Below are 22,946 nucleotides of genomic sequence, written 5' to 3'. Positions count from 1 at the left end.
ACAGCCAAGGGTTGTTTACCTTACAACAAGGTAAAGACCCTACAATAATATAGAGAAATCCACAGCAATCAGACCCTTTGAGCAAGCACTTGGTGCCAGTGGGAAGGAAAAACTGTTTTAACAGGAACAAACGTCTAGCAGAGCCAGGCTTGGGGAGGGGGGGGGCAGCCATCTGTCACAACCAGTTTGGAATAATGGGGGAGAAAGACAGGACAAATACACGTTGTGCAGGAGAGCCAGAGATGAATAACGTAGAGAGGGTGTCTATCTCCCAAAGCCAAACTGGGAGCTGGTTCCACAGAAGAGGTGCATGAAGGCTGCAGGCTGTGCCTCTTCTGTTCTACTTTTAAATACCCACAAGTTCAGGACCTTGTATGTGAGGAGAAGGATTTTAAATTTCATTCTGGATTTAATGGGGAGCAATTAAGAGAAGCCAGTGTGGGAGAAATATGCTCTCTCTGTCTGGACCCTGTCAGTACTCCCTGTCAGTTGTCAAGGGACAACTTTGACAGTACTGAATTACAATGGCCCGGCCTAGTAGACAATTATTCGAGTAATCTAGTTCCCGTGAGCTGTTAGTACCTTTCCTTGCTTTGGAATGTGCTCCTAGATAAAACTTTGTCCTTGCTTTGTGGCAGTGTGGACAAGCAGCAACTGCATTGATTCATTTGGGAATAGTACTAGTGACTTGCCGTCAAAGTGAAAACTATTTCTGTGATCTTGGGAGTAATTTCAGGTATGTGATCCCTTGTGTTTAGCGTTACTGATTTTTATAAATCTGCTAAAACTCCAGCTTTATCTTGCAGCAAAGCTGGAAATCATAAACTAATCCGTTTCATTCAGCAATAGAAATTCAGCTCACACCGATTAGTTTAGTTTTTTTTTTTTAAACCCATGAATAAAAATAGAAAACATAACAATGTGATAATAGACCTAGAAGTTAACACCTCTTTGATGTATGGCTTGAAAGACCTCTAAGTTCGGGGATAATGACTGCTGCTCAGCCCTTTGTTTTCTGTTGAAAAGTTTTAATGAGCACTTTTTATTGTCAGCAGCGAGTTTGAAGTAGTGTTTTGTTCGTAGATTCTCATAGTTGAGAAAGAGAGCGGAGAAAAGGAAGCCAAATGAATCATTCACAGTAATTATAGTTGAAATGTGGATGGTGGCATTCATACTTAATGGTTTAATGTCAAGTATCCAATTTGACCTGCTTCAAAATTGTAATGCATTGTATACAAGATTTTTGCATTGCCCAAAATTGTCTCGTAAACTGTCACATTAAGCGTCTGAATCAGCTACAGCAGAACAGCACAATAGAGTCTTGTGTTCAAATAGAACCATGGTTTTGACTGTAGGTCTTAATACGCTGTAAAAGCTCTCCTGCTATAAATCATGCTTTTAAAACTGCTTTCACCATTTTCATTATTTTTTGAACTCTGACAATACTTAATACCTATTTTGATCTACAAAAACTATCATTACTTTTCTTGTACAATGGACCCTGGGTGGATGATGTAAACTGGTTGCACTGCAGAGCTATCATTACAAAGTTGCTATTTCTGGGCCATTATATTAACTGTTAAAAAAAAAAAAACCACACACACACACATTACTGTTTTTGTTTGTGATTTCCAGGTGAAAGAAAACAAAGGAAATGATATTAGTCTTTTAAAAATGTCCTGATGATCAGAAAAAAGACAAGAATTGGGCTGTAGTTTTGGTGGACATAGACAGCTTCTAAAAGTTGACTAAAGGAGCTCAAAAATGATCCTAGCAATGAGCTAAAATGAGGATGACTAAAACCAAATGGTGTGCTTACAGGTTTTGTCCCACATGGAGTCTAAAAATCTTTGGGTAATGAGTGAATATCGATTTCCTTTTAGACTGCTTATGAAAAGGGAACCGGTGGTCACCACCAACATCACCTAGGTACATGAGCCTGCTACTTCAGTCAGCTCAGCAATCCAGATAATTTAGACTGACTGCAGCAGAATGTGCCTCTCTCGCTGTCTTCATTTTGATGTGCAATTGAGGTTCATGTTTTACTCCTCAACAACATTGGGGCCATTCCAACCATCTGACAACAGTGACAGCCTGGTGGTAAAATGACTTTCTTCAAATTTTAGAAAACCTTAGACACAGTGTGTTTTAAATAGCAAATTTAAACTGCTGATGATAAAGTTAATATAAGCTTTACGTTTTTGTGTAGTCAGGGTTCAGTTCTAGTAGTAAACCCTCATAACCTTTTTTTTTTTTTTTTTTTTGCCTGTCCCGTTTGGCTCTTTTGCCATCAGAATTGTTGTCTAAAGGCAAAGAAAGATGCCCAACGGATTTACTTTACCAAATTGACCATCCCAGCCTTGCCATAATGGTCCATTTGATTCACCTTTTATTGTTTATTTTATTTTCACTTACTGAATATGGGACAGACTTTACTGGGGGAAAGAAGGGGAGAAAGAAAGAGGGAAAGAGAAACAGCTGAGAAGAGGGACGGGGGAGAAGGGCAAAAACCAAAAACCAACAGAATGAGCAGAAAAAGAAAAAAAAGAAGAAAAAAAAAATGCATATATCAATCACCTGGATCACCTGCTGAGAAAGAAAAAAGAAAACAAGCAGAAGAGAACAAGAGTAATAGAATAAACAACATCACAATGATATATGGGAATATGACAGTAAATACTAAATATTAAACATTATTGTGCAGCACATAAGATCAACAGAACACAGTGTGCTTTGAGGTAGGAGCCAAAAAGGGTGTAGTTTGTGGGTGTGATCACCCGTGTGTACACCTGTGAGCATGGACGCGCTTGTTTTTTGTTTTTTAAAAGGTTCCTTCATGTAATGATCTGCTAGAGGGTGTGGGGGGGCCACAGCCCCATCCTCCAGGGCATGAAGCAGGTATGGAGGAGATCAAAACTCCAGACATCCAGAGGCCCCCAGAACACAAGAGACCAAGGAAGACCAACCCTCATAACCTTAATGAAACTGAAAGCCTTGGGAGGCTCATGTTCAATAAAAGATTTTGATAGCTACAGTTCACCGTTCCACAGGAAGTTTCATAAATATTACTGTATCTAATTAAAGTTATCTGTAGAATGTGAATGAGATGGGTTGCCTGTAACGCTGGTGATTTCTGCTACTGTGCTTTGTCACAGCTATGCTCATGTTTCTCAGAGTGGATAGATTGTCAGCTTTTAATAAGTTGAATTTATCTCCCTGCACACAGAAGCTGTTTTTCAAGAGGTAATCTTCTGTGCTGCTCTTTGTTATCGATCAGCTCAGTACAGTTCAGTAACACAGGATGTGGTCGGGGTCTCCGCACGTTGACATACATTTGCTCTTTTTTTCCATTTCCCAAGCTCTTGTTTCTCCCATCCTGAACAGTAGTCTTTGAACAGGGCAGCTTCTTAGATTGCACTATTTCTTATCTGAACCTCTTACAGAGCAGTGATTTGACTCCTCTGACCTAAGCTTTATACTGATAACAGCGATCAGTGCCTTACTGCAAAATCCACATCAAGAGCATTGTGTAGAGGTGTACAGCTCTTTAAATAGAGACGTGACATAGTCTTTGCCAATCTTTTATACACAGGCTCTTTCTAGTTTCAAGCCAGTGAGGTTTCAACTCTGCATGTTCCATTGGCTAGCTGTTCGCAGCAGGCTCAGGTGCTGTGGTTGACAGTACATACAGTGATTTAATTTGCATAGGAACCTCAGTGGGAGCCTATACATATGTCAGTCAGTATACCAGTGTACATTTGGATCACTGCTGTGCCACGCTCAGTCAATGAGCTCTTTGTGTTTTGACCCTTTTCGTCACTACCTTAAAGCTAGTCACTGTGGCCATATGTTTAGTTCTTGGTGTTAATGTGAGTTTGTTTTTCAGGTTGAAGATGTATGTGCAAGCTCGGTTTGATCATGTCAAAGTCTTCATGAAAGTGGAGGGAAGAAAGGCTAACTCTGTCAGGTGAGATGCTCTTTCACTCCATCCCTAGCATCCCCCTCTGTATCTCCTCTCTCTACATCCATGATTCTTCACTGTGGCCCTTTACTTTCTTCGTCACCTCTCTTGCGCACTCTGTTGTTTTTGATTGATTGATCTAAGATATTCAGACTCTTCTATCTTTACTATCTTTCTTTCCTGCATCTTCATCTATGCCTCCTATATCATTCATGCAGATGTATTCTGCTTTGCTTTTGAGGGAAGCAAGACAGAATCTCTGGGAGAAATTCACCTGGTATCACAGAAACTCATGTCGAGGGGAGTTAACAACACAGTGATGGCACGGCAGGCATGCTGAAAACAGTCCATGAGAAAACAACCTAAAGTGTCACACTGGGCAAATTTAAATCTGGTCAGGGGTTTTTGATCTTTACCCCTAAGCCGTAAAAGGCTGATGGTGTAATGTTGTCACCCTGCCAGGTGAGCGAGCGGGCGCGCACAGCTAAGTTTGTGAAAGTGATACCTCGAGAACAAGACGACGTAGGAGCTTCATATTGATACCATAGGTGTATATACTACTGTAGGACAAGGCTATGGGATAGCACTGGTGGTTGTTAGTATTTTAGAAGTCCTCAGCATCTTTTGATCGCAGCTTGCATGTGGTGATAATTTTCTTTTTACATCTGTGAATTAGCTAAGTTATTTAAAAATTTGACATTTGCTTCTTAGACTTGGGCTCTCTCCACTTTGCATACCTTTTGTTTTGCATGCGCCTTCTTTTTTTTCTTTTTTTTAAATTGTGCATTCATTTTTTGAACGGGTCAGGGAGAGGTGATGGTAGCACCCATCTGCCTCGCCTACTTTTAGGCTCTTTGGCAGCCTTCCGTTTCTACTTAGTGACAAAGTGAATGATGATCCTTGGTGCTCATTATATTTGCCCCCTGGCTGAGATGAGACATCATAAAACTTCCCATCCTTCATTCTTGTCTCACACACACACACCATCATTTTGCTTTGCAGCAGCAGGTTCAGCTGCACAAAAATTAAATTAAATTTTATAAAAGCATATAGAGGGATAAGAGATTTACCAAGACCCTTACCTTTTTATCCTTAATGCATAGTTTTAAATTCTTCTCATCTCTGAGGCCACAAATATGAACCTTGTACAAGCTAGTGTATTACAATAAGTTCATAAAGGCAGTAAGTTTCCAACCATTACAAATTTCTATAAAGTGTAGCACAGTATAGTATAGTCTACTAGTCACTTTGTTATATACATATAAACTAGAGATGGACCGATCCGATATTACGTATCGGTATCGGTCCGATACTGACCTAAATTACTGGATCGGATATCGGAGAAAAATAAAAAATGTAATCCGATCCATTAAATATCACGAAAGCACCTCACAAAACTTGCAACACGCCGTAACTCACCTCAGAACGTTAGCACGTCGGAGCAGTATGCATCACGTGATAGAGCGGCTGTGGCATGCGGGACCTGTGGTGGTCTGGATAGCATTTGGAGGTTTGCTAGCAACCCGGCATTTCATCTCCGACAAAGTTATCCCGAGAGAAGTAAAGCAAGTGTGTAAGTCCATCTCTGAATGTTTGTAAAGCATTCCTGCGTTAAGCTTAACAAGCGATATATGGAGCGACTGCTTCTTCTTGCTGCTACTTCAATCATGAAACTGCTTAACGATCAGCTGATCGGCTTTTCTGTCGTGAGTCCGTGTCTCTAGTTTGCTTTTGGCCCACTTCGCACCAGAAAGAGGAAACCAGCGGCTGAACAACAGCAGCACGTTTAAGCTTGATCAGCTGTTGTTAGAATTTATTTAATATTACTTTCTACTCGAGGATCTTTTTCTACGTAGCTGACGGCTGTAACTGTGCAGGGGCGGATCTAGCAAAGTTTAGCCAAGGGGGCCGATAGGGCATTAACAGGGAAAAGGGGGCACAAAGACATACTTTTCTTTCTTATTCTCATTTCAAATGTCGAGCTTTTAATAAATAATTATCTGACACCCAAAGTTTTAATTTGATGCAAAATGAATAGAAGTCCATTACTGTATATAGTAACTATTAAGTATAATATATATACCCTAGTAAGCTATAGTACATTTTCCTTTGGGAAGGTACCATCTGTGCAGTCTGCAATTTTGTTGAAGAAAGATGTTGAATCTATTTAATATTTCTTGAAAAAGAATTGATTTCTGTGCATTTTTTTTCACACTGCATCAAATTAAGGTTGATTACGTCGATTAAGCATCATGAGGTGGAGTGTGAGGGGTGGTTCCCCATTTTTTATTTATTTATTTTTGTTGCTGGGAGTTGGAACCCTATTAGTTAGGTTGCTTAATATTTACGCTAAGTACTCTTTAAAATACCAGAATAGGGAGGATGGTGCAGGTTTACAGTTTTTTACAGACGCTAGGACACATTTCTCAATACTTAGGTCACGTTTGCAAAACTCCTCACACAGTGAGCACAACAGAAGTCTATGTGGGCTAAACTGAGGACCAGTTATCATTGTTTTGGCACAAAATGCATTCAATGACTACATCTCTCAAATTTCATGAATCATCTTCTCACTCAGACACAACAACTGCCAAAAATCTTTGTACGTACAGGACATTTTGCATGTGCTTACATACTGTTTTCAAAACTGTTAAACTTATGGCCAAAACAATAACACAATGCAAAACTTGAAAAGACAGCAAAATCCAACAGCAATATTTTATTGAAACATATTTTAAATCTAAAAATGCAGTTTAACCAGCCACAGCTTATTCTCATTGTAGATGAACATCTACACAGGTGTTACTCCTTCAATTCTGGCATGCCAGAAGATTCTTTCCTAGGTGCATTGCCCTAGATGACATAAGATGTGATGTGGCCAAATGGAGAAGACCGAGTAGATTAGCATTACTATTGTATGTGTATCAGTGGATGGTGTGTATACAAATTCTTGTATTTTGGGATTACTTAGTGCAAAAAAATAAAAATACATAAACAAATATTAACGAATTCTGCATGATGTCTGATTCATTCCAGTAACATATATTGAAATTATAAACAGAGATGTGTCCTTGTTTTACACAAGAAAACACTGTGTAATGCTACATGTTGTTAGTGTTTTTTAGGTCATTGTTTTGTGGGTGACAAAGTGTGTTTGTCGGCTGTCAACCTTTGCTAGTGTTCTGGAAGAATGAGTTTATTTGAGACCTGAATGAAGTGTTTTGGTAGTTGTAGTGCATTTTGAATGTGAAATGAACTGCTTTGCCAAGCTGACGGTCAGTTAGGAGGATTGTGTGAAGAGTTTTGCAAAAGTGACCTAAGTATTGGGAAATGTGTCCTAGCGTCTGTAAAAAACTGTAAGTTTATTAGATTGATCAGTATTGCTGAACTATGAAATATTTTTTTTTGCATACAGGTATAACAGAATAGCTTTAGTGTAGTTGTTGTTTTAAACTTGAGTATGAACTTATACAAAATGCAGCAAGATATTTAAAAAACAGTTTTGTTGATTAAAAAACACTATATCGGATTCATATCGGTATCGGCAGATATCCAAATTTATGATATCAGTATCGGTATCGGACATAAAAAAGTGGTATCGTGCCATCTCTAATATAAACCACGCTAAAATTCATACTCGTGTCCTACCTTAATGTTATTTAAACCTAATACAGAGAGCAGGGACAGCAACAAGCATCTATAATAACAACAAGGGAAAGTCAGTGCTCTGCAGCCATCAGAGCTCTGACTTGCTCAGGCATGGACTCTGAATCCTTTATCAGCAGCTCATACTTGAAGCCTTGTAAGACGATAGTCAGGGTCCGTATGGATTGCACATGGTTTTCTAGCACATGATTCAAGAGCTTTATTAAAGTGGAAGCTTGGGAATTGGGAACCTTTTTTGCATTCTTTAAACCATTCCTGAAGTACTTCTGGAGTGTTGCGGGGTACATTATCAAATTCACCCTGTATGTTTTATCTGAAAGCATAAAGCATCATAGTTTTAATAAAATATTGATACACTTTTTATGAAAGGCAGTGACACAGAAGATGATGGTGGAGTTTTGCCGAGAGCTTTAATAATCATGTTGACGTGTTTCTTACTTTAAAGCTGAGGTGGATGTTATAAACATAAAAGTAAATTCAAAAGGACGTTTTTAGAGAACAAATTAGAGATGGAGCTGTGCTTTCTAGAAGTGTGACTAATGTGTGCGTCGTAACTTTGTTCATTTAAAACCTTTCTTTCTTTACAATGATGCTTCAAATTGCACTTGTTATGTTACAGCATCAACACATTGTAATGTTCCATTTAACATTACTTTATTACATATTTGCATAAATGTATCCAGTGTCGTTGTATCAAAAGTCATTTTTTTGTTTTTTCCCCCCTAAGGCTGTTCTGTTTAGGTGGGCGGGGCACATCATATGAGGTGATCATGTCAAGGTGGAAATAATAGCACAGGAATTTCCTGTTAAGATTTCGTTTTTACATAAATGAATCACTACTTTTGTCATTTTTGGCAGAAGATCATTTCTTTCAAAAGGTCTTATACGTGACTTTTAACAGCGTTTGGCCTGATACACATTTAGTAGTCGTTAGTAATGAGTAACTGAGCAGCATGAACAAATCAATCTATTTGACATTCTCTCCTCAGTATCTGCCAGAACAGTGTTTTAAGTGTCTGTTAATTCAGAGTACAATTTTTAGTTTTGAATCCAAATGAATAGAAGAGGGTAAAATTCTATATTTTTTTAGGGTAATAATCTTATTAACTATGTACAGTTCTGCATCTCAGTCTTGTGTCAACAGGTTCTACTTTAATGAGAAGAGAGGCTCTATCTGCGCTTGTATCTTGTTTAAGAGGTTCCAAATCCGGTCGGATTATTTCAACCACAAATAAGCCTCTACTTTCTGAATAATGCAGACTTGGTGGAAAACCCCTAATTTTACAGTGTTATTAATGTTAAGAAGTCATGGATAGAAGTAGTCATGGCTTCTTAGTGGTCATTTGCCACGTCTAACACAAAAGGTATGACTGCGTGTTTTTTGTTGTCTACTGGAATATCAACCACCTCCAATAAAGGAGTTCTTGTGCTAAAATAAGTGGCGCTTGTATAGCCCACATCCTCTTACTGGAAAGGTGAGCATGTGCATCAAGGGAACCATTCACACATTTCTGATGTTTGTTTATGGGGTTGTTGTTTTTTTTTCGTGTTTATTTTTTTTTAGTCATTCCTCCCATGTGATCCTGGGGATGCCCTCTCCTCTTTTCCCTTACCACTGCCTTTCCTCTCAGTCTGCCAGACGGAGAGGGATCCATCCTTGATGTCTAAAATGGAGCTGCTCTTTTTACAAAGCGAACCGTATTTTTCTGCTTTCTGGGTTTTTTAGTTTAGTTTTTTTAACCAGTATTGTGCTGTTGCCTTAAGGCAGTGATGTTCCTGTCCTGTTGAAGCTGTTCTTTTTCTCACATATTTGTGGCTAGTGCTTTCCTTAGTCCCCTGGAGCTTTTCTATCTGCTCTCCCTCGGCTTGCCCTAATGCTACGTTCAAGTATGTTTCTGCACAGCAGATGCTTACCTCAGGTCTCCTGCTGGTTGCTGAACAGCAAGGCATTTCTAAGGTATTCATTAGGTAATAATGACATTTTTCTTCTTTCAAGTGACTTCAGCTTTTACACAAACACACAGTGTGAAATAGTGTTTGTTAAAAAGCACTGTTTGACTAGGGATGGTTGCCTAGGACACTGGCTGACCTGTACTGAATGTGGACATCAAGGTAGAGCTATTAGTCAGAGTTAACAGCCATAAGACTTTATGCAGTTCTGACAAAGAATTACTCTGAAAATACGATCTAATTATGAATGTGAATGTGTAGGCAAAATATGAATTATGTTTGTCTTTTTTTTATGCCAAAGCAACATTACAAAAAAAGCCATTAAAACAGCTTTTTAAAATTGTGTTTTGGTGTTATAGCCCAAAAAGAAAGAGCCTGATTTGCACATCCTAGTTTTACAGATGGAGGTCACTAACATTTTTTTTCACTTCTTTCTCTTTTTTTTTTTTACCCCACTAGTTTTGCATTTGGCTAAAGTCAATGTCACTATTGTTAGCATGAGGCAAGGCCCTACAGAGGTTGTACAGGCAGTCCAAATCCTCCAGGATGGCACATTAACATGTGCCTTTGCCAGAAGATTTGCTGTCTCCCAGCACAGGACTCGTCTCCACTCTTTTGTCCTTGAAATCCTTGGACCCATTTTCAGACCCTGTGCTGGTGCGGTGGGTCCTGGGTTCTTCCTGGTGCACGATACTTCCCTATCTCATGTTGTGAGAATATGCAGGTAGAGTAGTGTTGTGCAAATTGCTACTGAAGTATCGATTCTTGCAGTGCCAGAAATGTATGTTCTAGAATCAAATGTCATATTGAAATATCGATATTTTAGTGATTTCAGGTAAACTTGTAGTTCATGATTAACAGGAACACAATGGAAAGTAACTATATTATTGAAATTGTCTGAATGATTGTTAGGAACTACTTCTTCCGCCTCTCATAGTGATATACAAAATATGGCTGTATAAATGCATCAGTGGGCGCACTCACTCAGTTGAGGATCATAGGCAGAGTCACAAACAGCCAAGATGCGGTGTGTGACAAATGTGGCAAGGCCACAAACCTTGTTAAACACAAACAATTAAACAATTAAATTGTGACACAAAATATGATGATGAGGTGAACCGAAGTAGGACGGGAAGGACAGGTGCTGCACGCTGAGTCCTTTGGTGCAGGAGAAAATGTGGAGCTGTTGGCAACGTGTAGTGCTTCTGAATTTTGGAAAGTGACTGACTTCTAGGCTTATTTTTGTGTCTATGTTTAAATGATGTCAATTCAATGCTTCCTTAAAATTACAGAATCCCATTTGTTTAAATTGTAGAGCACTTGAAGTGGAATATGGAGTCCAGGTGTCTTAAAAATATACAACGTACTTGCTGTATTTTTTTTTTTTTTTTTACTGAGTGCTATTTTTGAGCTATTTTTTTTAGCAGTGTATTTCCGGGAAACCATTGGGGGGAAAAAAATCATCTCTAAGATAAGAGATTTACCATCAGAGGTGGAGTTGATGGAGTTCGGCTTGTGCTGATCTGTTGTGTGATTTCAACATAGTTTGGTTTCCATGTCTGATCTGATGACGCCTTCTGTATTTTATACCATTTCCTTTGCTGATTTGACCTAAAAATAACCTATGTGGTGGAACAGCTGCAACTTTTACTTGCATTCACATTTTCTTTTCTGAGTGCCTACTTTTTAGCAGTTAACAAAAATGAAAGGGGACATTGTCATTGCGTGAGGAAAAATAACTGAGGTCAAAAATTTTTGGAGGAATCCCGGAAACCTTCTGCAGCCAGCCGCACCCTGTGAGTCAATATCAGTTCAAACAATAAGATTGTCTTAACAATTAACAGCAGTGTTATTCTGTAGAACGCTTGTGCAACTGGACTTGTGTAATTGTATGTTTGCCATAGATTTATATCTTAATCTAATAGTTTTCAACATCACAGTACAGAGATCGTTCCCATTTAAAACCTCCAGTTTCATATTGCGATGGCCGTCCATCCCCAAAACAGCTCAATCTTGCACGTGATCTTGCAATGCCTCGAGCTCTTTGTCATGTTCCTAAAGACTTTCTCCAGTTTATTTTGTTGTGTTGTTCTGCCAGGTAAGGCAACAACTTTTGGGTGTTCGGTTTGTTTCCCAGAGTTCAAATCCACATGAATACCAGGCCCGAAGGTTTCCAGCTAGAGATTTGCGGTGTGACGGAGTGGTCAATGTTGCTTGACTCATCTGTTGTTGGTTTTAATGTTGTGGCTGATTGGTGTATGTATTCAGGGGTCATATTTGCAGTTTCTCTATGTCCTTCCCATTTTACACGGCTGTCTCTTTGCTGATGGGACTCGGCAGCAGAAGGAAAACAATGGGAACCTCCCTGAAGAGAACATCAGTGTGTCCTCTGTTCATTCACAAGAACATTATATAGAGACCAGATGTGTGCACGCTCTTGGCTGAGCCACCCGATCTTGATCTTCAGAAATATCCAGGATTTAACACTGCAGGGAGCCACTCTCTCTGTTTGCCAGCTACCCCTCTTAAATGGTTGTTTACCAACATGTATGTTTTAATTTAGCCCCCCCCCCCCCCCCCCCCCCCCCCCCGAGAAAAAATGTAAAAAACATCCGTTAAGAGTAATCTCTTTATCAGTAAGACATAAAAATGAATGACATGGAAACAGTAGATATTTGGTGTGCACATCAAAGTGGATGCAGTCATTGTAAGTATGCTACTTTCTTGCATATTGTGGCTTTTCACACTGGATTCTCCTTTTGATCTGAAACGTCACTTTGTTTTACTTCAGGAAAAAATGTGCTGTGGCTGTTAATATGTAAAATAATGCGTAGTAGTAGTAGTAATAATCTCCATTAATGACCTGTAAATGTCACATTATAGCAGTGTTTTGATCGGTGCGCGTAGTGGGTGGATACCTGGGTGGATCTAATTTTCATGTGATTTTTCCAAAACAAACAATGGCTTAAGTCAGTTACGGTTCGACAGTACACATGTGATGTCTTGTGTTTTGGTGACAGCAACCTAAGCTGGCTCTGTGTTGCTAGCTCATGTCTCCAAGAATCCAGTCAACTATTCAGATCGGTGATTTATGACCATCTCTAATGTGCCACAGGTCTACTTTAAGACAAAGCTAGGCTGATGTCATCAAGTGCAAATAGTTAAAGGAGCGGTAAGAAAGCTGTGCTTGAGAGATGTCATCGACTCTCAACTAAAGTCAGTTTCCATTCCACGAGACAGGCACTGAGCAGGATCTCGTTTTTCTGCCAAGCCATGACTCAAATCTCTATCAATCCTTTAATGAGCGTCAGCAGTCACTGTGCCTCGGGCGACAAGAGAAATAAAGAGCTGCAGTTGCCGGTTTAGGAGGTCCAACAGTAGTGATGTGACTTTATTTTTGCATGACATCTCTTTGTTATAAACACTCGTTTGGTCTCTTTTGTGCTTTCATTTGATTTAAAATAGGTATCATGAGTTTGACATTGAGAAGAGCCTGAGGGATAACCTGAGCTACAAAACACTGATTGAATATCCTGAGCTGCATGTTGTACTCAAAGATCACTGGAAGGACTATCCACTGAAAGGACCAGGTAAAAAAACAAACACACCCACCCTAATCTCAGCCCTTTTTCTCATCTCATCTAACTTTCTGTTATTTTCCCCTGCATGCATGCTTTTCTGCTGATTTCCAAACAACTTTTAGTAACTAAACAACAGGATGAATATATAATGAGTTCAAATACTATGTAGCCCCCAAACGCCAATCTCTCTCCACTCCCCCGATTCCAGCAGCATTGTATCATGTCCTGGTTTCTCCAGCTGAGGCTTTAAGACTTTGTTCCCTTATTTTTCACTATGGCAACATGCTACCCAAAAGGAAATGAGCGTGCTCTGTTCAACATCACTTACACCACCTTAACCTCAACTGCAATTGTGGCCAGAAAGAGGATCAAACATGGCTTATTGCTGAAGATTGACCTCATAAGCTGTGAAGTGAGAATAGACGAGAAAACAGGAGATGAGTCCGTGCTTCTTCTCACCTCTGCGTCACTTTCCACTACTGCTGGGTTTTCAGTGTCGAGAACCATCAGTCGCGTCAAAACAGGACAGCGTGTCACGAAAAGCACGCTCATCCGTTTGGTTCCTGTGAGATGTGTACAGTTCGGTCCAGCTGTGGTTATCGCAGTACTTTCGGTATGATCACAAAAGACCACACAAACACAGTATCACAGTTACTGTCAGAGCCAGACTAGCCGAATGGCGAATGAGATCATTTTTAGTCTGAGTGTGTGCGTGTCTGTGTTTTTAGTGATAAGGCCTCGGTACCACGCTGTTTTCCTATAAGGTTAGCTGTAGAAACACACTGATGATTACACATGCCATGGACTGTGAAGCTAGACGGGAAATGATAACAAGCAATTGGACAGCGTGGCAGCGACTGTATCTGCTGAAGTAATGTTGGGGGTCTGGCAGGCTCCAAGCATGCACCGTGCAGCCAGACAGTTTAAACTGAATTCTATATTTTGTTCTATAAACAGACCTGAAATATGACAGAAGTCTTAGAAAGTACTGTCTGCAGCCCCAACGTAGCCAAAAGGTTAAAGTCAGTTATCTTTGGGTTTCTGTCGCGCAGAGCTCACTCGTCACTTCACTGGAAATGTTGCAATACCACTCTTGGGTGTCAGATCTACAGGGTGGGCCATTTATATGGATACACCGTGATAAAATGGGAATGGTTGGTGATATTAAAGCCCTGTTTGTGGCACATTAATATATGTGAGGGGGCAAACTCCTCAAGATGTGTGTTGACCATGGTGGCCATTTAGAAGTCGGCCATCTTGAATAAAACGTTTGTTTTTTCAATAGGAAGAGGGCCATGTGACACATCAAACTTATTGGTAATGTCACAAGAAAAACAATGGTGTGCTTGGTTTCAACATAACTTTATTCTTTCATGAGTTATTTACAAGTTTCTGACCACTTATAAGATGTGTTCAATGTGCTGCCCATTGTGTTGGACTGTCAATGCAACCCTCTTATCCCACTCTTCACACACTGATGGCAACACCGCAGGAGAAATGCCAGCACAGCCATCCAGTATCCGTAGTTTCAGGTGCTGCACATCTCGTATCTTCACACCATAGACAATTGCCTTCAGATGACCCCAAAGATAAAAGTCTAAGGGGGTCAGATCGGGAGACCTTTGGGGCCATTCAACTGGCCCACGACAACCAATCCACTTTCCAGGAAACTGTTCATCTAGGAATGCTTGGACCTGGCACCCATAATGTGGCGGTGCACCATCTTGCTGGAAAAACTCAGGGAACGTGCCAGCTTCAGTGCATAAAGAGGGAAACACATCATCATGTAGCAATTTCAAATATCCAGTGGCCTTGAGGTTTCCATTGATGAAGAATGGACCCACTATCGATGTACCCCATATACCACACCAAACCATCACTTTTGTTGTTCCAACAGTCTTGGAGGGATCCATCCAATGTGGGTTAGTGTCAGACCAATAGCGGTGGTTTTGTTTGTTAACTTCACCATTCACATAAAAGTTTGCCTCATCACTAAACAAAATCTTCTGTGTGAACTGAGGGTCCTGTTCCAATTTTTGTTTTGCCCATTCTGCAAATTCTGTGCGCCGATCTGGGTCATGCTTGTTGAGATGCTGCAGCAGCTGGAGTTTGTAAGGGTGCCATTTGTGTGTAGCTAATATCCACTGAAGGGATGTTCAACTAATGCCACTCTCCAGTGACATGCGGCGAGTGCTACGCTGTGGGCTCTTGCTGAATGAAGCTAGGACAGCCACTGATATGTCTTCATTAGTGACAGTTTTCTTGCGTCCACATTTTGGCAAATCCAACACTGAACCAGTTTCACGAAACTTAGCCAGGGTGTAGTTACTGTTGCATATCGCTTTCAACATAACACAAGTTGTTCCCAATGCTTCTCTTTTTCTCTCATGACTCTCATGTACATGTTTTAACCTGTTAGAGTTTTACTATAGGAAATAACTGTGTGCAGTCACCTTATAAAAATGGGATTATATTGTTTCAGCTGAACCTGCATCAGCTTGTGCTCCTTTTGCAGCAAAGAATGACAAGGTTGGCCAAGAAAAGGAAACTGCGACCCAAGTTTCGCCATCGCCACAAAGATCTCCCACAACAGGAGAAACCAACATCAGCAGAACTGCCCAAGAGATGGAACCCCCACCACAGAAAAAGGCAAAGAGAGGAGATGAGGAGCAAGAGGAGGGAGAGATCACAGACAGTAGTGATGAAGACGATAAAAATATCCCATGTGATTAAAGCTGCGACGATGCCAAAGATCCCAATAATGACACTAAAGTGACTAAAGATGAAGTGCAGTAGAAGTCGGTGGTGGACAGTGTTGTTATTAATGAACACAGTGACAGCAGCAGGGATCAGTGAATGATGAGGGGATTACTGAAGAAAGAGCGGAGGTCAGCATGACTAAGGAGGGGGCTCTTAAAGAGCCGATGGCTATTCTCATATCCCTGCCTGTGGAGATGAAAATGAGTCAGCTAATGCTGCTGACAGCCGGGGGATTGGAATGACAGTATCCAGATACTGAGGCTGTGACGCTGCACACGTCACAGGAAGTCATCAGTCTTCTGTCAGTTTACTTTAGTCCTTTTTCAGTATTTGTATATAGGTCATTTTCAGTAGCGAGAATAACTGTTAATGAAATGTATTATTATTTGCACTTAGAATCATTTCAGTTTTTATTTTTATACTGACTGATTTCATAAGTGAATCACTGATAATATTTAGGGTTTTGATATTACTTTAATTTCAAAGCAATATATATATATATATGTTAGTAAAATAAATGTGTTAATAACATCTTATTCTGTTAAAAATGTTGTTTTGTTATTAAATGAATTTATTTTAAAAACCATCATCTGTACTAGGATTTGTGTGTTTTTAAATTCAGTTTTTATATTTGTCTGGACTTCTGCTTTGTCAAATAAAATCAGTGTTTGGAAATGTTGGTTTTCATGATACTTATTTCCCCTTTATGTGTAATTCTCATACTGCAAAGATAAAAATATATTTTTATTAACATAGAAAATCTTGTAAACAAAACTCTGAGGCCATCACTGTGTTTGCTGATGTAGCTGTTTGACAGCTGTTTGAGGGTTTGTGATTTTTAAAAAAAATAAAATAATTTGCATAATGTTAAATCTTCAAATTCTAGGGGCACTTGACACTCAAAAATACAAAAGCTCAATGCAATTTATTTAGTTTCTATATGTGGAAACATGTAAATTTGCTTCCATATGGTGGACAACAGGAAAAGCCCAGAAATGACTTGTATTGAATATGTATTTGTAATGTATTAAGTTCACTGGGCTTTTATGGGCTTTTTCACTAATTTTCAGTCTAGTCCTTGTATCTTATTATCCTCAGAGAGCCACTTAATGCTGACTTTGTCCAAAATCTCAAGGGATTCTCCAATGTTGTCTCCACATAACTGATAACATCACAAAGAACCAATTTTATATGCTCTCGTTCAGAAATTCAGGAAACTGGAGAAGTGGGGGATGTAAAAAAAAAAAAAAAAAAAAAAAAACTAGATTAGCAGTATGTGAAAGTCCTTACGAAACGAAAAGGGAAAAAAAAGGAGGTCCATCTGAAAAAAGTCTGTTTGGCAGTAGCTTAATTTTTCAGCAAGACAAACACACTGCAAGTCCAGAAAAAGTTTTCCTTCGGATCACAAATACAATAAAATGCCATCAGTCATGGACAGGCCTCCCACTGCCTGGACCCAACATCAGGGAAGCTGTGTGGAATCGTCTTGATAGGAAATGGAACAAAATCAACATCCAAAGAGGAGCTTTGAATATCGTTCAAGAAGCCTGGACAACTATTCCCGAAGACTGCTTAAAAAAATGACAAGCTGATAAAGAGTTAAGGCTGTCTTTAAGAATAAACGTGGTCATACAAACTATTGACTTTTACAATTATTAGAATTGTAGAATTGTACAAACTCTGTTGTTGCCTTATGTACTTTATTTCCATGCATGTTTGCACATGTTTCAATAATTTGGTGCACCCACCTTCCATTTTCCTAGCAAAACGTAAAGAAATAGGGGGTGACTCAACTTTTCTTTAAGGTGAGTATCAAGCCCGGTGTCTAGCAACACTTGGTCACGTTTCGGATACAGTCAAAACATGACTCATAAAAGGACCGCAACTACTGAACAAAAGAAACGGTGCTTGTAGAGATCATGTGATATAATCGTAAACTCCAAAGCTAATTAATAGCTAAACTAACAATAACCAAAAAATGCAGAAAAGAACTCATGCCCGTCTCACTCTCGTTGAGCAGTGTCTCCCTCTGTTCATTTAAGTGAAAACTTCTGGAAACCAGAAAATTGTTCCTCAGTCACCTTTAAAGTTCAGCAGCTCTCCTTTCTGTCAAGCTTCACTAAGATCATTAGTCTCGTTTTTCCATCAACTAATAAAAATTCATGTTGACATGCTTGTTTTTCCTGACACCTCAGGGTGTCTCCCTGTGTAAATGTACTTACGTATATGGTGCCTCCATGTTCTGTATTCTTACCTAATGTTAGTTTATTGCCACACAACAGCGTGCCAGTAATAACTAACCGTGCAGCCCATTGGTGGGGCCCATGTTTATGGATGTATTTTTATGACCCCTTGCTAACCTTTTTTTGGATGTTAACCCTGATGGACGGCTACCCTTTGATGTCTGCCTTGTGATGACGCATTTTCCACCCTTTTGCAGTTAAGGGCGGTGATCTCACAAGTGATTGTGCCTTAACGCTTCAAATGAGTAGTGCAACTTTAGCATCTGTGTTCCAATTTGGGCATACGTTTTGAACCACACGCTCATATCCAGATAAATCTAGAAACACTTTTCCATGTAAACATTATCAGCCCAAAGCATTGTTCAATGTTTTGGCTTACAGCTTTTAATTTTACTGCTGCAGATCTGAAAATGCTTTCTAAAAAAACTGTTTTTAACAGCTCTCTTGGCTCTGTCTAAAAGTTTTTTAAAAAATCTGCCTACGTGTATCGGAAACAGTCGGATTGTCTTTTTTTCCCACCAGTTGCCTGAGTTTAATAGATATGATTCGTTAATTGTGTTTTATACTGACTGGCGCACAAAGCCTACACAACCAGTAGGGGTGTTTTGTCCTTCAACCAAAAAATAGTGGTGCTTTATTAGATCACTTCATACCCCGTACACTGTTGCTGCATTGTAGCTTCTTCCCTACTGTGTACAGTATACAATCTAATATTTAGAAATTGTTCAAGATCTGTTGTCTGAGCAGTACCAAAGACTACCGCTACAGTACAGTACTAAAGAGTGGCTGCTCCTGGCTCATCTGTTTCTTGTTTTTTCTCATGGCTCTTCTTGTGCTGAATTACCATCTATTTTATTTTAGCAGTTCTCTTAATTTTCCTGTCCCAATAAAGTTACTCAATGTGACCACACAAAAGTTGTGCCTTTGTTGCTGCTTGCTGTTAAATTGAAATTGAGGCTGTTTTTAGTCTGCGGATAGCACAGGCACTGGAAATAATGCCTCTATATTATCTAAATTGCCTTTGAAATTTCTGAAGTCGGTTCCCACTTAATTTTTTCTTAATTTGATGGGTAAGGCTCACTTGTACTGCGTGCAGAGCTGTTTTTCTTTTAACAAGACCAGCTCTGGGGATATGGCTCTGCTGTGGTGACCTAAGGCAGGTACTGAAGCATAAAGTCATGCTTCAAGAGCCAGATGTCACACATCTTTGCATGGCACATTGTGCATCCTAAGAGTTACGTTTTGCAAGCGTACTTCACATTTTTAAATGAAATCTTTTAAGCTTATTTGTGTTCCAAGTGAACAGAAGTACAACTAATCGAGGCCATTTGCTTTCCCCAAATATATTATGTGACATTTTGGATCATCCTACAGTAATAATTTACTGTGGTCTGTTCTTTATCAAGCTCATAGAGCTAATGGGAAATCTGAAGCCACTTATTTTGCAATACTAAAAGTTTTCTCTGGTCAACAGACGGTACCTTTTCAGCATGTAGAGATGTTGTAAGATGGAATTATGTGCGAGTACTTTAGTGTAATTTTGCACAGAGCCATATTAAGCCACTTTCAAGGATACACTGTGCCTGAAGGCTCCCATTGAGAGAGTTCTGAAAGTGTGACTCCTAGTAACATTTTATGTAGCATGAGCAAAAGGATAGCATAACTCCACACCTAATTAATTCATAGTTCTTGTCATACTGTCATGTTAGACTAAGCCTTCCTGCAACTGGAGACAAGATATGAGAGCCACGTCACTAATAGTTAAACAACCAAACAAGCTGAAATTTAGCATTTACCAACATAAGCTCGCATCCTCTGAACAGACACAAATACTGAAGACAGTGGGGAAATAATTATTTACCCCCTGCAGAATTTGTAAGTTTGCTCTCTTTAAAAAGGAGGATTCTGTGTTCAGATGAACAGAATCCACCTTTTGGAATCACAGATACTTGTTATCTATTGAGACACTCATATAACATATATAAAACACCTGTCCACAGAATCAGTTTTTTCCATTCCAACTTCTTCACGAACATGGGCAAAACCAAAGCGCTGTCAAAGGATGTCAGGGGAAAGATTATAGGCCGACATAAGGCTGGAAAGGGCTACAAGTCCATCAGCAGGAAGCTTGATGAGAAGTTGATGACTGCTGCGGTTACAGAGAATTGGAAGAAATGTAAAATTACCATCAGTCGTCCTTGGTCTGGAGCTCCATGCAAGATCTTACCTCATGGGGTGAGGATGATCATGAGAAAAGTGGTAGATCAGCCCAAAACTACACGGACTGATGGACTGATATCTTGCAACAACTACAAGGTTGCCGTGACCCAAAGACCCATAGTCTAATATGGACACTGGATGACTTTCGCGCATTCACGGGCCAATGGAAGGGACAATGTACCATAAAATTTTGAACAAAAACCTCCTTCCCTTCAATGTTACTTAGGCAGAACACTGAAGATGAGTTGTGGCTGCGTCTTTGAGCATGACAATGACCCAAAACATCTCACCAAAGAAAAAAAGAGTGTCTAAAGAAGAAGCACTTTAAGGTCATAGAGTAGTTTAGCCAGTCTCAAGACCTCAGTCCCATATGAATCTGTGGAGGGAGCTATAGCTTCGAGTTGCTAAAAGCAGTCAAAAAACCTAAAGTATTCAGAGAGTTTCTGTAAAGAGGAGTGGCCCAAACATTCCTCCTGAAATGCGTGCAAACCTGGTGGTCAGATACAAGAAACATCTCGCTGCGCGTGCCAACAAGGGTTTCTCCACCAACTACTAAGTCATATTTTGTTTGGGGATAAAATACTTATTTCACCAAAAGACAAATGCAAATCAATGTATAACTTCTATGTAACAGGGTTATTTTCTAAATATTTTATTGGTATTCTGTGTCTCTCCATTACAATGAAACACTGTTCACATGAATATGAATAAAAAATAAAAATAAGGCTGAAATCTTGTCTCTGGACTCGCTCCACAGACATTCCCAGTTGTATGCATGCATTCACTTGTTCCCTTTGTCTGTTTTATGTCAACCTGACAGTCTGAACTAACAGAGCATGCTTGATGTCTATTATCCTTTTGGTATCAGTTCTGGGTTATCGTGGTGAAATCATCCTGAGTTTCTTTCTGATTGTACTTTCTGTTACACGTCAGTGTAGGAACTGTGCACAAGCATTATGATTTTTCCATTTTCCCAGAACTCTTATTTCCCAGCTGTAAACCTGTTCATTGCAGAGAGAATATGAAAAGGACTGTGTTTATACAGATCCAAAGTGCTTTACACTTTACAATGCATTAACCTATTTGCAGAGACATGAGCATTCAATGTGCCCACCTAACCAACAGAAGCAATTAGGACTTTAGTCTTCTTTCAAGGAGACTGGGCATGTGGACAGGAAAATAACCATTAGTCCTGCATTTGGTGGGATGTAGCCTTACAGATTTACATCTTCTTGAAATAATAATGCAAATGTATATTAAAACCATTTTTGAGACTATATTTAATCACATGCAAAATGTGGCTGTAATGAGCGCACTGATTTAATGTGATGGGACACAGTGATGATGAAAAAGACAGGATGCATTATTCTGCTGAAAGCCTTTCAGCAGGCGCCTTTCCTTTTCTTAGCTGACAGGAATGGCAGCCAGTGTGGTCTTCTGCTGCTGTAGCCCATATGCTTCAAGGTTCAACAGAGATGCTCTTCTGCATACCTTGTATGTAATGAGTGGTATTTTGAATTGCTGTTGCCTCTTCTCTATATACCCTAGAGATGATTCTGTGGCAAAATCCCAGGAAATGAGCAGTTCTGAAATGCTCAGACCAGCCCACCAACATCCATGCCACGTTCAAAGTCATTTAAATAAACTTTCTTCCCTGTTCTCATGCTCGATTTGAATTTCTTCAGGCTATCTTGAGTATGTCTACTGGTGTAAATGCACTGATTTGATGCCTTTTGATTGGCTGATATTTGCATAAATGAGCAATTAAACAGTTAAACCTAATGCAGCTGCTGGTGAGTTTATGTGATTACCTTGTATTGGAGTGCTAGTCTTGAAGAGATCTCTGCTTAGGCACTCTAAAGCTCTGCTGAAAGACTTGTGCTGGTCATAGACTAAATTACGAAGTGATTGTTGGCAGCTGACTGACTTTACTGATCAAGCATGTTAAACCTTCTTTTGGCTGTCGTGGCTGTTGTGGTTAAGTTGGAGATGCTGCTCCATGTGAAGGAATTCAAGTTTTTAAAAGCCATCAAAGGCAAGATGGAGACTGGTGCAGCACTGGCATTTGGAGTGATGCGGGCATTTTAATAATACCTATCGAGATTTCAGACCTCATTTATAGTCATGAATTCAGTGGGAGTATCTAGAGTTCTCGCAGCAGGATGAAGCTCAGCGAGACTCTTGCTCCTGTGCATGTAAAGAAGCCAAGGTAGTTAGAATGTTTAAAGAGTTCTGTTGGAAAGAGTTCCTGTGGATGTCATTATAAGTCCCACCTTGCCTGCAATATGAAATGGGATTGTAAGCTTTCAAATGGGAGTTTTTCGAATCTACTCGAAGTCTGTGTTTTCTATCTGAAAGAGCTGGCATTAAGAGCGCTAGTTGTAAGACAGCATTTAGTAAGCGTATACGTGTCTCTTTTTTTAATATTTTTGTGTGTTGACCCAGTTACCAATTGTGAAAAGCAGAGAAACGCAGGAACTTTTTAGCCCACGAAGCCTAAAGTCACTGCTACCATTCATTAGCTACTTTTCCATGCTACAGCTGTGGTCAGTTCCAGAGATCAAA

At 39.7% G+C, this 22,946-nt stretch overlaps 1 protein-coding gene across 2 annotated transcripts in view; it reads left to right on the top strand.

Moving 5' to 3' along the window:
- The window catches only part of znhit6 (zinc finger HIT-type containing 6), a 47,837-nt gene extending 29,837 nt beyond the window's left edge, over window positions 1–18,000 (top strand). Inside the window, exons 8-10 of one of the 2 annotated variants that reach the window (XM_085252673.1) lie at window positions 3,887–3,967; window positions 13,043–13,167; window positions 15,641–18,000. In XM_085252673.1, the coding sequence (XP_085108799.1) occupies window positions 3,887–3,967; window positions 13,043–13,167; window positions 15,641–15,891 (457 nt within the window). In that variant the 3' untranslated portion in view covers window positions 15,892–18,000. The remainder of the gene's footprint in view (window positions 1–3,886; window positions 3,968–13,042; window positions 13,168–15,640) is intronic. The other variant, XM_085252674.1, reaches the window with a different exon arrangement.
- Window positions 18,001–22,946: the final 4,946 nt, after the last annotated feature.

The sequence above is a fragment of the Mchenga conophoros genome, linkage group LG17 (assembly GCF_057382185.1).
Source record: "Mchenga conophoros isolate Kocher_MC1m ecotype Shallow Benthic linkage group LG17, M_conophoros_male_GT1.1, whole genome shotgun sequence".
NCBI lineage: Eukaryota > Metazoa > Chordata > Actinopteri > Cichliformes > Cichlidae > Mchenga > Mchenga conophoros.
Note: the sequence above shows the minus strand (reverse complement) of the source record. Positions and strands in the feature narration are given on the sequence as shown.